The 15,708-nt window shown below is 35.4% G+C and overlaps 3 protein-coding genes across 3 annotated transcripts; 1 reads left to right on the top strand and 2 right to left on the bottom strand.

The window, feature by feature from the left end:
• Positions 1-102: 102 nt before the first annotated feature.
• LOC108195906 (carbamoyl phosphate synthase arginine-specific large chain, chloroplastic) lies at positions 103-4,933 on the bottom strand. The gene is made up of 3 exons (XM_064081806.1): positions 3,395-4,933; positions 2,120-2,812; positions 103-1,818 (listed from the first exon to the last, which is right to left on the bottom strand). Exons 1-3 carry the CDS (start codon positions 4,739-4,741, stop codon positions 262-264), a joined length of 3,597 nt encoding a protein of 1,198 aa, XP_063937876.1. The 5' UTR covers positions 4,742-4,933; the 3' UTR covers positions 103-261.
• Positions 4,934-5,498: 565 nt separating this feature from the next.
• Positions 5,499-8,118, top strand: LOC108193654 (probable myosin-binding protein 5). The gene is made up of 2 exons (XM_017360404.2): positions 5,499-6,654; positions 6,830-8,118. The coding sequence occupies exons 1-2, from the start codon at positions 5,940-5,942 to the stop codon at positions 7,723-7,725; spliced, it is 1,611 nt and encodes a 536-aa protein (XP_017215893.1). The 5' UTR covers positions 5,499-5,939; the 3' UTR covers positions 7,726-8,118.
• A 200-nt stretch (positions 8,119-8,318) lies between these two features.
• Positions 8,319-12,366, bottom strand: LOC108193655 (transcription factor bHLH79). The gene is made up of 6 exons (XM_017360406.2): positions 11,966-12,366; positions 10,799-10,978; positions 10,637-10,702; positions 10,470-10,538; positions 10,314-10,385; positions 8,319-8,799 (listed from the first exon to the last, which is right to left on the bottom strand). Exons 1-6 carry the CDS (start codon positions 12,206-12,208, stop codon positions 8,665-8,667), a joined length of 765 nt encoding a protein of 254 aa, XP_017215895.1. The 5' UTR covers positions 12,209-12,366; the 3' UTR covers positions 8,319-8,664.
• Positions 12,367-15,708: the final 3,342 nt, after the last annotated feature.

The following is a 15,708-nucleotide window of genomic DNA, read 5'->3' as shown; positions in this document are numbered from 1 at the left end:
TACTTTTACTTCAGTAAAATAATTAACTCGATAAAATAAAGTATTATTAAATGTAAGTTCTAGTGATATTTGATTTTGTTATTTTGAATGATAGGTTTCAACTTCTTTAGAACTATGAGTTACATATTGTCATTAACAAACTAAAACGAATGACGATCGCCACAATCCAATACACTGATAGATTGTTACAATTCAATACAAAAATGATGCAGATGATAAAAGAAAAAAACCAAGCTAATAAATTCCAATCGACAAGGATCTCTAGCTGAGCTGACCGGAGGAAGAGACCGTCTGCAGGTTTTCCGCCTTGCCGTCTTCCTTGCCGTTATAGAAGTAATCTTGCAGAGCAATCATTTCAATTTTGTTGCGATTCAGGCTTTTGATTGCCTGAACAGTCGCTGAAGCACCTGCCACAGTTGTTATAATAGGAACTTTGTAAGCAAGTGCCATTCTTCTCAGTTGCCGTCCATCAATGTCTTCAAGGTTGTCGCCTGAACTTGTGATCACCATCAGTTGAATTTGACCATTAGCAAGCATATCACCGGCATGTGGTCTGCCTTCATGAATTTTTAAAACTCTTTCCACTGGGATTCCATCTAATTCAAGAATGTTGGCTGTCCCGGAAGTTGAAACAATTTTGAACCCGATGTCAAGAAAGGCGCGGGCAATTGTAGAAAGATGTGACTTGGTCAAATCACTTAAGCTGAGGAACACTTTGCCGGAAAGTGGTAGCTTCTGCCCAGCAGCTAGTTGGGCTTTGGCAAATGCTATAGAAAACTCATATGATATACCCATCACTTCACCAGTGCTATGCATTTCAGGACCTAGAAATACATCACAGCCTTGGAATTTTTCGAAGGGCAAAACAGCTTCCTTCACAGATACATGTCGAGGGATTACCTCTGTAGTGAAACCTAGGTCTTGAAGAGACTTTCCTGACATCACAAGAGAGGCATATTTAGCCAATGGGTGTCCAATAGCTTTGGACACGAAAGGGACTGTACGGGATGCCCGTGGATTTGCCTCAAGCAAAAACACCTCCCCAGAAGCTGTAATTGCGTACTGACAATTCATGAGCCCACAAACATTCAGTCTCTTAGCCAATTTCTTAGTCCATGACCTGATAGTTTCCAAGCATGAAGCTTTAATGGTCTGAGTCGGTATCATGCAAGCAGAATCACCAGAATGGATTCCAGCCTGTTCAATGTGCTCCATTATCCCTCCTATTACCACATTACCATGGGAATCAGCAAGGGCATCAACATCAATCTCAATAGCATCAGATAGATATTTATCAATCAGGACAGGGTGCTCTGGGTCCACCTCAACAGCATTTGCAAGGTAGATAACCAACTTATTATCATTGTAAACGATCTCCATTCCACGGCCACCCAAGACATAGGAAGGCCTGACAACAACCGGGTATCCTATGTTTGATGCTATGGAAATAGCATCAGCTTCACTCTTAGCAATGCCTCCTTGGGGTTGCTCGATCTTTAGCTCATTTAGCATTGCATTGAATCTCTCCCTGTCCTCGGCAGCATCAATCGAATCGGGGGAAGTTCCCCAAATGCGAACATATCCACCACTGGCACATTTAGGTTTGAACTCATCTAAATACCGCTGAATTGGGAGAGCCAGTTTTAGCGGGGTTTGACCACCAAATTGCACAATAATGCCTTCCGGTCGTTCCAACTCTATGACGTTAAGAACATCTTCTATTGTCAGTGGTTCAAAATAAAGACGATCACTTGTATCATAATCAGTAGAGACTGTCTCAGGATTTGAGTTCATCATAATAGTCTCGTAGCCTGCATCCTGCAAAAACCAGAAAGCAGAAATGGATCAAGTGAAACAAAAAAATGAGTAAAACCCAAATCTAGCATTATTGAGCACCGATCTGCTGTGCAAGCATATAACAAAATTATTCAAAATGTATTGGAGGCAGGTTTTGCAAGGCTTCTAACTCATCAGTATATTTTATAACCACACATGTAAATACAGAATACAGAGAATCATACAACATATCTGCAACAATTAAAGCCGCCACTCTGCCAGTATAAACAAAACTTGCTGACGAGAAACTAGCACAAAATCTAAACTTAAGTGATTAACAAACCTGAAGAGCGAAAGATGCATGGCAGCAGCAGTAGTCAAATTCAATTCCCTGACCGATTCGATTTGGTCCGCCACCTAATATTAGAACCTTTTTCTTCATGGTCGGAGCTGATTCACATTCATAGTCATAAGAGGAGTACATGTACGGAGTATCAGCTTCAAATTCTGCGGCACATGTATCAACTCGCTTATACACTGGTAAAACACCTAAAGATAGCCGTTTCAAGCGAACTTCTTTTTCAGAGGACTTTGTAACAAAAGCTATCTGCTTGTCACTAAAACCTCTTTTTTTGACTTCGTAGAGCTCATCCTTTGTCAACTCAAACAATTTTTTATCCACAAGGTATTGCTCAACATCCACCAGTTCCTTGAGTTGAGTGAGAAACCATTTGTCAACAAAAGTTAGCTCATGAATGTCATCCACCTTCATTCCCTTTTTCATTGCAGCATATATGGAATGAATTCGATCCGGATTTGGTACTCGAAGGCTGTACTTAAGCTGGTCCCAGTCCCAATTCAGCTCCTTGATTTGAGCACAGCCCCACCCAGAGTAGCCACATTCCAGTGACCGGACTGCTTTCTGAAAGGATTCCTGGAATGTGCGGCCTACAGCCATGGATTCACCAACCGACTTCATCTGAGTTGTCAATATTGGCTGAGAACCTGGAAATTTCTCGAAAGCAAACCTCGGTATCTGCGTGCAAAACAAAAATGAACAAATGATGTGAGATAGGCAACATGAGACACATTTGAAATGCTGCATGTGCGTAGGGATAGAAAGAAAACACTAAATTATTGTCAAATGTAGGTATACAGTACATAATTGTCAAATTTTAAGTTCTGATAAATGAAATTCAAAATTTCAATCTATGTTCAAACACAAAACTAATGTAAGGCTTTCAAACTTCTGGTCCTTGACAGAATCACAAATTTAAATACTCGTTGGAAGTTTATTCACAAAAATAATATTGTCTGAAGATGGAAGAGAGAATCCTATTTAGGAGGGAAGCTCTTGTACGAAAACAAAGGACACATAGATAAGAGGAAGAGGAAGAGGAAGAGGAAGAGGAAGAAAGTGATATTAAGCCAAATAATAATTAATATCGCAACTCACAAGATATGGATTTGTTCTCAAAGAGTCTACCTGCTTCTATATATCTCTTAGAAGATAATGCAAATCATAGACCAATCATTAAAAGATGAACCAGACAGATGAGTGTGTGTGTGTGTCAAGTAAAACAGGATTTGAAGTGTGTGAAGTATGTAAAGTTCATGCCTTGGTCACAACGTAATCTATACTAGGTTCAAAACTAGCTGGTGTCTTCTTTGTGATGTCATTAGGAATCTGATCCAATGAATAACCAACAGACAACTTTGCAGCCATTTTCGCTATAGGAAAACCAGTAGCTTTGGAGGCCAATGCTGATGACCTAGAAACTCGAGGATTCATTTCAATCACCATGACTTCTCCATTAGCAGGGTTAATGGCAAACTGAACGTTAGAACCACCGCATTCGACTCCGATCTCCCTTATAATAGCAATAGAATAATCTCTAAGACGTTGATACTCCTTATCCGTCAATGTTTGTGCTGGAGCTACAGTTATTGAGTCCCCCGTGTGAACTCCCATTGCATCAATATTCTCAATTGAACAAATTATAACCACATTATCCGCCAAGTCTCGCATAACCTCTAGCTCATATTCTTTCCAACCCAACAAAGACTTCTCCACCAAAACCTGTGAAGTCACACTAGCTGCAAGACCCGACTTACATATCGCCTCAAACTCATCCTTGTTATATGCAATTCCACCTCCACTTCCACCCAACGTAAAAGCAGGCCGTATAATCAAAGGAAACTCTCCAATCGAATTTGCAATTTCGAAACACTCCTCCAATGTCGTCCCAATTCCAGAAGGAGGAGTCTTAAGTCCAATACTCTTCATAGCTTTCTTAAACAAATCTCTATCTTCAGCCTTCTTAATAGCATCAAGCTTCGCTCCAATTAACTCAACACCATACTTCTCAAGTGCACCACTTTCAGCCAACGCCACTGCAAGATTAAGCGCAGTCTGTCCACCCATAGTAGGCAACAAAGCATCAGGCCTCTCCTTCTCCAACACCTGCTCAACTAGTTCAGGAGTCATAGGCTCAATGTAGGTCCTATTCGCAGTCTCGGGGTCAGTCATAATAGTAGCCGGATTAGAATTCACCAGAATAACCTCATACCCCTCCTCTCTAAGTGCCTTACAAGCCTGAGTACCTGAATAATCAAACTCACAAGCTTGCCCAATAACAATAGGTCCAGCACCCAAAATCATAATCTTCTTGATATCGGTCCGCTTCCCCACTTTCGACAAATCAAACACCACCCCATTTTTTGAATCACTTTCTTTACCAACAACAGCATTAATTTCACTGCTAAATTTTCTAGAACCACCAAATGTAGGCAATGCCCGGGTCGAAAAATCCAATCTTGAAGGCAATTTCGAGTAGAAAAACAAGGGAAATGAATTGGGGTTCGAGAATTTGAGCTTGGTGGGAATGAAATAGCTAGAAGAAGAAATGAGTTTGGTTGAGGCATTTTGACAAACACTTGGTGTGAGAGCTGCTAAATCACCCATTTCTTTGAATAGAAAAGTTAGCTTGTAAATTATAATCAAATAGGGAGATAGTGATGGTGTTTGAGAATGGCGTGATTGTTTTCTTGGGAGCTTTCTTCTACGCCAAAACGGCCGCCGATGGAAACCCTAATTTATCAATATGTGCATGATACAGACAAAAGTATTATTTAAGATTTTTCTTAATTTTAAATTTAAATGTGATGTGGACAGTGGATACAAAGATTTGTTCCATATGTGTGCTCACAAAAATAATATAAAGCTAGCGATGCATTTTAAAAATGTATTTTTATAAAATATATTATAAACGAAGTAATAAATATATTATAAATTTAAATACAAGGGGTATTTTTCTTTTAAATTTAATAGAGTTTTAATAAATTATATTTGATATATAGATTTTAATTAATTGTATTTGATTTTGATTTTAGACGGATTTTATATAAAATGTAACAGAATTGATTAGAGTATTTAGAACTCGAGCTTAATGTTTCAAATTTCATGGATCATAATGAGATTTCACAAATTCTAATTTAAAATATCAATTAATTATTACCAACTTTTATAACATAATTTCATATTTTAATTGAATATCTTAAAACTTCGATAATTTCTAAAATCTGATTTGAATGCACATGAATTTGGTGGACCAAAAAAATCCTTTGAAATTATAGTACTTAATATTGATGCAGAGGACTTTACCCTAGTAAGAGTTGGGACTTTAGACTTGGGAAAAAACGAAGCATTTTTATTGTAGGTATACTATTTCCAATAGTTAACTTAAATAAAAGTAACAGTAACATAATTACAGCAATAAAAACAAAATTACAGTAAATAAAAAGTTAAGAAACAAATGTTTGGCTGAAAGTACCTGATTGACCGTTCCTTCAGGACACACATATCTTGTTCACACCCTCTATTTCTGAACAAAACAATTTGCATGCAACACTTTTCAAGATTCCAACATTTTCATCACCAGTTTCGAGTTTCGAAATCTTGTTATTACAACAACATTTCAGTTGGTCACTAATCAGACAAGGAAAGTACAGAGACAAGGAAAGTACAGAGTGATAGAGATGCAGCTTTAGTCTATAGATCATGGTCTTGGATTCTCTTTGGTCATGATCTCTCTCATACCTCCTGCATTTTGATCACTCGAAAGTAATTAACGTATCTGGTTTTCTTGATCCGTTTGTGTAGGATGTCGTCAGGGTATAAGCAATTTGTTGAGGATAATTTGGGAGAAATCCCTCAGTTTATTATTTATGCTGTCCTTGAAATGGTTATCATATGTTTGCTTTATGTAGAGGCTGGCCTTGCGTTTGTTAGTTATGAATTTGCCAGGTTTTTCGATCTGCAAATCCCTTGTTTGCTATGTTCCCGGATAGATCATGTACTTTTGAATAAGGATTCCCATATGTTCCATAATGAATCCTTCTGTGAGTCTCACAAGAAGGCGGTCTCATCCCTTGCTTATTGTCACTTCCACCGCAAAATTTCTGACATCAAGAATATGTGCGAAGGGTGTCTTCTTTCGTTTGCTACTGACAGAGATTCAGATACGGATAATCCCAAGCCTCTGGTTGGAATGTTACACAAGGATGCTGATGTATTTGTAGAGGATGATCATAAAATCTTTGTTGATGCTAAATTGGCTGAGAAAGGCAGTATTAACAGGTGTGTTTGTTGTGGGGAGCCTTTAAGTAACAAAAGTTCTAAGAAATTTGTCAAGAATCCTTCCATGAAGGCTGCTACTATTTCATCAACTCCGTCTTCTCCTCGTGTGCCTCCCCTTATGAAAGAGGAGGGGCGCAACCTGGAATTGCCTCTTTCTAGGTTCTCTGAGCTCAAGTTTACGACAAATGCAGAACCAGAGGTTCAAGAAGATGCTACTGGAAACAACACAGAGCAGCAACGTAAGATTTTTGTTATAATTATTCTTTCATATTGCCTACAGATTATCCTGTTAATTGTCTCATTTTATTTACATTAACGTGACACTCTAATTGAATATGGTTTTTGTAAGAAGGGAAATATATAATATGAATGTGCTAAGCTACTAAAATATTTCTGAATCATACTGGTATGTAGAAATCAAAGAGGATCTGAAACAATTCCTACCAGATGCTGAGGATATGCCTGAAGATGTTATCAGAACACCTAGTACCGTTAAAGGAAACAAATTTTTCGGGATCCCTCTAACAGATGCAACTCAAGCTGCAGGCACTCCTAAGTGGGCTAACCGGCTTGCAAAAAGGGTGCAACTTGAGAAAGATTTGTTTGCAGAGCCTACTGACCTAAATCCTATGAACGAACCAGAGAGTGAGGCTTTGAATCGCTTGAAAAAACAAGTACGTGCAGATAGAAAGTCCCTTGTTGAGTTATCCATGGAATTGGATGAAGAAAGAAGTGCTTCTGCTATTGCAGCAAACAATGCTATGGCCATGATCACTAGGTTGCAGGCGGAGAAAGCTGCTGTGCAAATGGAGGCTCTGCAGTACCAGAGAATGATGGAGGAGCAGGCAGAATATGACCAAGAAGCCGTACAAATTATGAAGGATATTCTTGTCAAGAGAGAGGGAGAGATCAGGATCTTAGAGGCTGATCTCGAGACCTATAAAGAAAAATATGGAGAACTGAAGAAGGCAGGTAGTGTGGAATGTGAGGTTGATGCCGATGAAGACTACCAAGATATGCAATCTCAGTCTGTTTCACCATCTGGTTTCAAGTCCGAGTTTGGAAGCCCTAGTGGACACTATGGAGAACATGAACACACTACTGAAAGATCAAGAGATCTCCGAGGGGGAACTGCAGAAGCATCATTTGATAATGAGGGGGACAAATCTTATCTGCTAGGTAAGTTAACAAATCTAGAAGACAAAATTCAGTCGGCATCAGATGAGGCTGCTGGTTCCTTGAGTAATGTTCCTGACATGGTTGTGGCAGAAGATGAGAGTAGAGGTAGATTGTCTAACTCGTCGCCTTAAAGCACTGATTTTGCAAATTATCTGTCGAAAAAAAGGATCTCTTGTTCGGCAGAAATTGGGAATAAAGCCATCCTTAACAGAGAGATTGAGAGCCATTGAAGCAGATAGTGAATGTTTAAAGCATGCTGCAATGACACTGCAGAGGTAGTGAAGGAACCAAACTCCTCGCACAGATGACTCAACATCTGGAGAAACATAAAACAGATAGGACAGACACTGATGAAGAAAAAACAGAGAAAAGGATGGACACAGATACAGAACATACAGACACAAGGACATATACAGATGCATTGTTGTCCTAATTAGGTCTATCCCTTGTAGTAATACTTGGTACTCAGATACACTGGAAGTAGCTTTGAATAAAATTTTCTTGATTTGTTAACTTCTTGTGTATTCATTTGATCTTTATTGAAATATATTCTATGGTGTTTACATAAAAATAAACTGAGTATATTTAAAATGGACATCCTGCCAACATCCATCTTTAAATCATTTCTTTCCTATCTGACATTTTTCAACTTTAACATCAAAAATGGTTTAAAAGTCCAGCCAAACAGGCTCTTTTGCAACTCAACACCTTTGCTACTTTCCAGTTATACATAAAACTCATTGATCAAAGATAAGAAATGGGCTGGACTGGTACAAAGGAGTGAATTACATCTCTTGCTACAATCAGATGGAACACATACAACTACATGAAGCCACAAATTTATCCTGCTGCAAGCTTACATACCTATTAGATGGTGCATGCTAATACTACCATAAATACAGTGTCTTTTGAGCTAAAGTGCAGTATTACAACTACATATATAATTGGGGTTGAGAGGAGGATCTAGTAAACAAAGCTCCGCAACAGATACTTCCCACTGATATAGGATGGTGCTGGAGGATTAGGTAATTATGCCACTAGACGCGCCCAACTACAAATGGTCAAAGGCACTAGATCTTATGTTGCTTCTCAATGCTACCACCAACCTGCATATGCAGCCAATCACGCTGTGATCCATGAGCATATTCTCTTGGCGTTTGCGACGCAAATATCAATCCAGTCTCATCCAGTGTAGGAGTTCCAAGCTGAACAGGCATATATATATTATGTAGTTACAAACCAAACTCAAAAGGCAGCATCAGAACTATGTCTTTTTTACAAAATATGCTATATATCCTTCAAACAGTATATGCGTAAAAGGAAACCTGCGATTTAATGGGGCTAGAATACCCAGAAAATCGGAGATAGCGATCTTGTATATCGAATACGAAAGAAAAACATTATTTTGATGATCACATTATGAAGACTGTACATAAGAGTACTGCATGGAATTTCTTTTGTTTGTTAAATTACTTCATTGAACCTTCATACTTGTAAACTGCACCTCTTTTTTTGTGTAATAAGTTGCAATGCAGGGGCATTCGACTTTTAACAATTCTTTTTGTTTTTTTATGTATATTTTACGTTAGAAGTGCTGTTCTGGTAACTGGACCAAGTGTCCAGCTTAATGTTACAAGAGATAATTGATTCTTCCACTGTTTTCTCAAATTGAAGTAGATTTAAGCATGTCGATATGTTATAGACTTTTGCTGTGTTTGGTTATGGAATTGAACTAAATCTGTACTATTTTTTGGTATGTGTTTATGATTTTCATTCCATTCCTAGTCATCCTTCGTTGTATAAATTTAAGAATATTCAATTCTACTCATTTTGTTCGCAAATCCCACCGTAGCAAAGTTACTCCCTTTTTTTGCACTCTCCCCCTTCTATCTCCATTGTTTCTCCTTCAATTTCTATTATAATTTTCTATTGCATTCCGTTGTCCCCGATCAAACGGAACACAGAGATTATCTGAGACTACACACAGGGAACAAGTTTAAAATCAATAAACTCCTGACACTGACAAACAACCATCTTTCAGTGGCTTTACACCCTGTATGCAGCAACAAATAAAATGTCTTTATACTAATATATACCACTAATTAATAGGCAAAATACATATCAGAGTAGAATTAGGGTATAATGGACAATGGAAGTAATATTTACTATAGTATTTAAAGTGCTCCATACTTGTCAAGGCGTTCAGCAGTGTATAGGCATATATATTACATATTATATACATAAATTCTAATGGTTTTCAATAATAACTGTACTAATGTGAGATAAGTTCATTTGATTGTAAAAAATCGATTTTACTAATCTTTGTTTGATTTTTAAACTGTTGTTAATAGTACCTTGGTTCAAATTCTGATGGTAAATGAATTTTTTTCCCTTGATGATGAAAATAAGCAAAGTCTATTTAAAATTTTAACATATATATAGTTGAATGCCTGATTTGCCTAGTGTATGCCTAGGCGCCGCCAAATTCACCTGCCCTATTAAAAACAAAGCTGGACGCCTCTATATTTTTAAAACTTTTCCACCTAGGCGACGCCTTGACAACTATGAAGTGCGCTCTATCTTCTTTTGAAGTATTCAGTCTTCAAAAATTTGCAATCTAAATATACAGTAAAACCATCATAAACAATACAGAAACCAATATTGTATTCATCACACTATCTTGATAGCCTTGCATAATATAAACAGTGACATAACTTACATTTTTTAGAGGAAATCCTTCAATTGTTGGCTCTATTCTTGAATTTACTGCTTCAAGCTTCATAGAAAGGAACTACAATATCCAATTCACAAAGCCTTGATTATATATAACAGTTTTCCATGATGGTAGTGTCATATGCTAGAAATATATAAATACCTCAACTTGATGCTGCAGTGACTGAATGTAATTAATTATCTCATCAAGCACGAGTGCTTTTCCAATAACCTTGTAAAATGATGGAAGTGTAATTTATCAGTAGTTTTTGTTGACAAATTTAAAAATAAAAATTTAATACAGTTTGCTAGTAATGGACAAGGCCTAACCTTGTTACATCCAGGGACCAAATCTTGCAGAATCTTCATCCTCTCACTGATTTTCTCTCTCCTCGCCTACCCAGTCAGAAATTAAAGCAAAATTAGGCACACAAAAAGAAAACAAATTAATTATGAATTAATTATGATTCATTGAGTTAAAAGGAAAAGTACTCTTTCGGCCAAACTATGGCTATCAGTAGCTTGACCCCTCCTCGCTCTCACGTGGATATAGTCTTTAACTGGCTCAGTTGGCTTGGTGCCTGAATCCGAACTTGCTTCCACTTGAGTCCTCGTACCACAATTTTCCTGCTCAGATTCTACCACTTTCGATCGCTTACTATTTGAATCTTTCTGGCCAGAAATGAATAAGATATCATTTCACTTTTCTTGAAAATATTGTAATCACCTAAAAGTGCAGCAGTGCATGTATCGAACTCCTGATGTGCATATTACTTACAGCAGAAACTGAACATAGTGATCTAAGCTATGTAGAAAAGACACAGATGCATATCAACTAATAAAAAATCTAATAAACAAGACAAAATATAGAATTTGACATGGAACTAGCAGGACAGAAATAGAAACATCATGAGAGGATTTGCTGAGACGGAAATAAAGATATCAAGTTTCTCCCAAGATAACTGGAAGTTCCAACCAATAAGAATCCTAATGAACCTAAAAAAAGGCAAATCAATATAAATCTGTTATTTTTTCTACTTGTTCCTTCTTTATTCCTTCATCTAAACTTTTTTCAGCTATAAAGTGCCGTTTCATAAAAATATTTAACTTCTAAAATCTTTTACCCTTTGTTTAGTTGAAGGTTATGAAACTAAGAGAAAATGGATTACAGCATGTACTATTGTGTAGTTTTCATTCTTCCCTCCATTCTGTTTCCTACCAATCCAAACAAGAGCTCAAATCTACCAAATTGAATAACAGTTCGCACAAAAATATTGTGAACTTCTTCATTTCTTTCTAAACTATTATACTCCACAAATCTTCCCCTCTCCTTTAATTTCACTATGAGGGTCGAACATACTAGCTCCCAAAGTTCGCATTCAGAATTATTTTATTTTCAATTACATTCCTACCTCGTTCAATTCCTCCCCACGAAACGAACCAATAATCTTATCAAAACGGAACAAAACAATCAGAACCTAAACGCACACAATTGCGCCCTTCTTATTCAACTTGTAAGCAAAACAATCAACACTACACTCACTCAATATCAAAATTTCAAGAACACGTGTCAAGCAATCAATAAATCAAGCTACCAAAAACAAGAATCAATTACGTAACCAAACATACTGACAAACAAGAAGAAACAACATGACCCACCTCAGTTCTGTCCTTAAGGCGCTTGTTGTTGCCACGGCTATGATGTGTAAGAGAGGACTTGTCGTCATTAGAAGTGGTGGTGACGTCAGCAGCCAATTGGGCTGCGAGATTATTATTATGGTTACTAGGGTTTGGAAGTGAAGAAGAAGAAGAAGGGGGCCAAATCTCAGACAAGGTGTACGAGGAAGGGTTTGGAGCTGAGAAACAATTCTCGTTCACTATGGGTGTTACATTGTTATCCATTCTATGTTCTTTGGTTTTTGTTTTTGTACTTGACAACTGAGTTAAATGTCTTGTAATAACTCAACTCCTACTAGCTGCTGCTGCATCTTCCATTAACATCCCCATTCCCCAGTCCCCACTCACGCTTTGCTGCTGCTTCTTGTGTTGTTTATGTTTTTCTCTTTTCGGTTAAGTTTAGTATTTAAGTAATATTATATCATTTATTCATTATGTTTTGTTTTGTGAGTTGTTTGTTTTGATTATATAATGAAAAATATTATTTGAATCAAATTTTGAAATAGTTCATAACTCATATAATTTATAAGAAAAATTAAAAATAATATTTTTTTAATTAGATAATCAAAATATTTAAAAAGTATATAATAAAAATCAAATATTTTATAAAACAAAACAGTATATTTTAAGTTAAATGCAGCTGTGTACATGAAGTTTGCAATTCGGCACCTTGTTGTATTCATACCATCTAACAATGTGATCTAATTTTTTTTTATTTTTATGTGATATGTGTACTGCCAATTTGCCATTAGTTTTGTTATATCAAGGGCGGATCTATGATTCGAGCTTTAGGCGGGCATCAAGCAAAAACACCTATATATTTTTAAATTTTGTGAGATCACTTCTATTGTTTTGCAAAATTTAGAATGATGAAAAAATATAAAAAAAAGACGGTTCTATATGCAATATGCTTTACCGGAGGCTATTATAATCACTTTAAATCAAAAAGCATACACCTAAAATAAAATAAAAAAATCTATATTAATCATGATCAATTTAACCATTAATCATTATAATGTCCTAGACCAATTATAGTTTTGAAATTTGATCATCCTTATAGAATTTTCTAAAACTAATATATTAATAATTAAATGTTATACTCCCTCCGTGCACTTAAAAATTTACCGTCTAGTTTTATAATTTTTTAAAAACATTAATTTTTAACTAAAAACAAAATAAAATGTCATACTTTTGTCAAGTTTTGGGGATGGAGGAGGTAGTGTATGAGGTGTTGGGGGTTATTTCAAATTTTGTCATGAGCCTAATACAAGATCCAGTGAATTCGGCTTTCATTGTACCGGGTCAGAAAATGACACAACAACAAGTACTTAATCCCCCAAATAACAAATTATCACTGTTAAGAATAAAAGAAAGAAAACAAGTTAACCACACTTCGAAAGCCCATCTCCCATCATCTGGGCTTTCGTTTTCTCCAATTCCAAATTGACTTGTAACACTTCACATAATTAACACTTGCCCACTTATGAAGTTGACTCACATCAAAAGATACAAGACTGTTATTACAAGATTAGAATGCACATGCAAGAACACTAAAGTGGTGAGCTCGAACTACAAACTTTTGGTGTTGGAAAGCTTGGAGTGTCAAGATTTGATTGGTTGGGCTCATATTAGTGCATCATTCTTTTTGATATTTCCTTATTTGGTTTTAGCTTGCAAATGCAAGGAATTCTTGGTGCTAATAATACTCTTGTTTTAATCAAATGAACATATGTGATTTGGGCTTGAAGAGATAAAAGTTCCCCGCGGAGGTCTTCGGGCTTAAGCCCTTTTGGGGCTATTTTACATATGAAACGTTTTTGGGATTACATAAGACCGGAGAGAGGGGTGCGAAGTTGGGCATTTAGGTGGACCACGTTTTTGGGATTAATTTAAACTAACTTATAACCGTGCAATCGGGCGGTTAATATATTTGCTATTTTATCGTGTGTATTATAAATTTAATTAATTTTATAATATGTTTTAGTTAAAAAAAATATTACTATATTGCTCGATGTTATTTTAGAAGATTGAGTTTTTTTAGTTAGAAAATATAAAAAGATAATATATTTCAGTTAAAAATAATATTTAGTTATATAAATAGACTCGTATCTCGGCCCACATATCGACCGACCAGCCAAACTTTTAATGTTTCGGTTTTAATCGTATAATAATAGCTTACAACCAATTTTTTTTAATATTTTCACAATTTTGCTAAATAGATAATAATAAAAATCATTAGAACATTTATAAATTAAGGAGGTCCGTAAGGTCAAATACCAATCGAATGACCAAAATTTTAATATTTCGGTATTATTGTGAGGTCATTAGAGTATTTAAAAATAATTTTAATTTTAGTTGAAAAATATTATCAATTATTTATTTATAATTATATATAATAATGTTATTTTTTTATATTATGTTGCCGTATTATTTTAGAAGATCAGTGTTTTAGTTATAAAATCTAAAAAGATGATGTGTTTTAGTTAAAAAAGGTAATTGATATGTTGCTCAACGTTAATTTAGAAGATTGAGTCGTTTTGGTTAAAAAATATAGAAAAGATAATATGTTTAGGTTAAAAAGATACTTTATTATATAGATAGGCTCATAATTCGGCCCAAGTATCGACCGACGGTGTTATTTTAGAAAATCAGCGTTTTAGTTATAAAATCTGTTTCGGCCCAAGTATCGACCGACCAAACTTTTAATATTTCGACTTTAATAGTGTAGTATAGATTTGATTATATTATATTATATTATCATACATGGATGAATTAAAAATAATAATAGCTAGCTAGATACTAAATATAATATAAATTTTTGTCCAACTTTTATGTAATTTTTGCACAATTTTTGCACAAGATCTTTTGAATCACACGGGAATGGCGTACCTACTGACCATCATATTGTATGCATTGTAATCGGGACATTGGGAGACAGAGAATCGTTAGAATCCCAAATCCTAAAAATTCAAAATTCTAAAAATTCATGAACATTAAATTAAAGATGTAAATAAAACTATATTAGCTGGTCGAACAACCTGAAAATATAGGTAAATAGATAAACATTAACTTAGAAAAAACCTAATATTCGAGTAAAATAATTACACAAATGATAATTATCTAAATATGTAAAGAAGAATAGTTTGAATGACCCGGTAAATGGCAGTCTAACATCTACAAAACAGAATACAATATTGTTAATATATCATGTTAATTGAACGATCAACAGTCAAACCTATTGCACAGAAGCAATACGAAATCAAATTAAGATACATGAGTTGATGTTGTTGCTCGTCAACAATATCGACATTTCGAGAGAGTTGATGTTGTTGCCCGTAAACAATACCAACATTCTGAGAGAATTGATGTAGCTGCTCGTCGACATGAATATCGACAAATATGGGTTCGATCGGATCAACAACTTCAACAATTTCGTTAATCGGTGCGGGCTGAGGATTTCTGTCAATATCGATTGGACGAGGACCGAAAAACCTAGCACATAAATACAAAAATAGTGGCAAATGATATGATATATTTAAAAAGCGTTCAAATATAATATAATTACTGAAAATATATATATATATATATATATATATATATATATATATATATATATATATATATATATATATATATATATATATATATATATATATATATATATACGTTTAGTACAAATTGGTAGAGATCCCTGAGAGCCATCTACAAAATGTTAAAAGAGAAAA

The sequence above is a fragment of the Daucus carota genome, chromosome 7 (genome assembly GCF_001625215.2).
Source record: "Daucus carota subsp. sativus chromosome 7, DH1 v3.0, whole genome shotgun sequence".
Taxonomy (NCBI): Eukaryota; Viridiplantae; Streptophyta; class Magnoliopsida; order Apiales; family Apiaceae; genus Daucus; species Daucus carota.
Note: the sequence above shows the minus strand (reverse complement) of the source record. Positions and strands in the feature narration are given on the sequence as shown.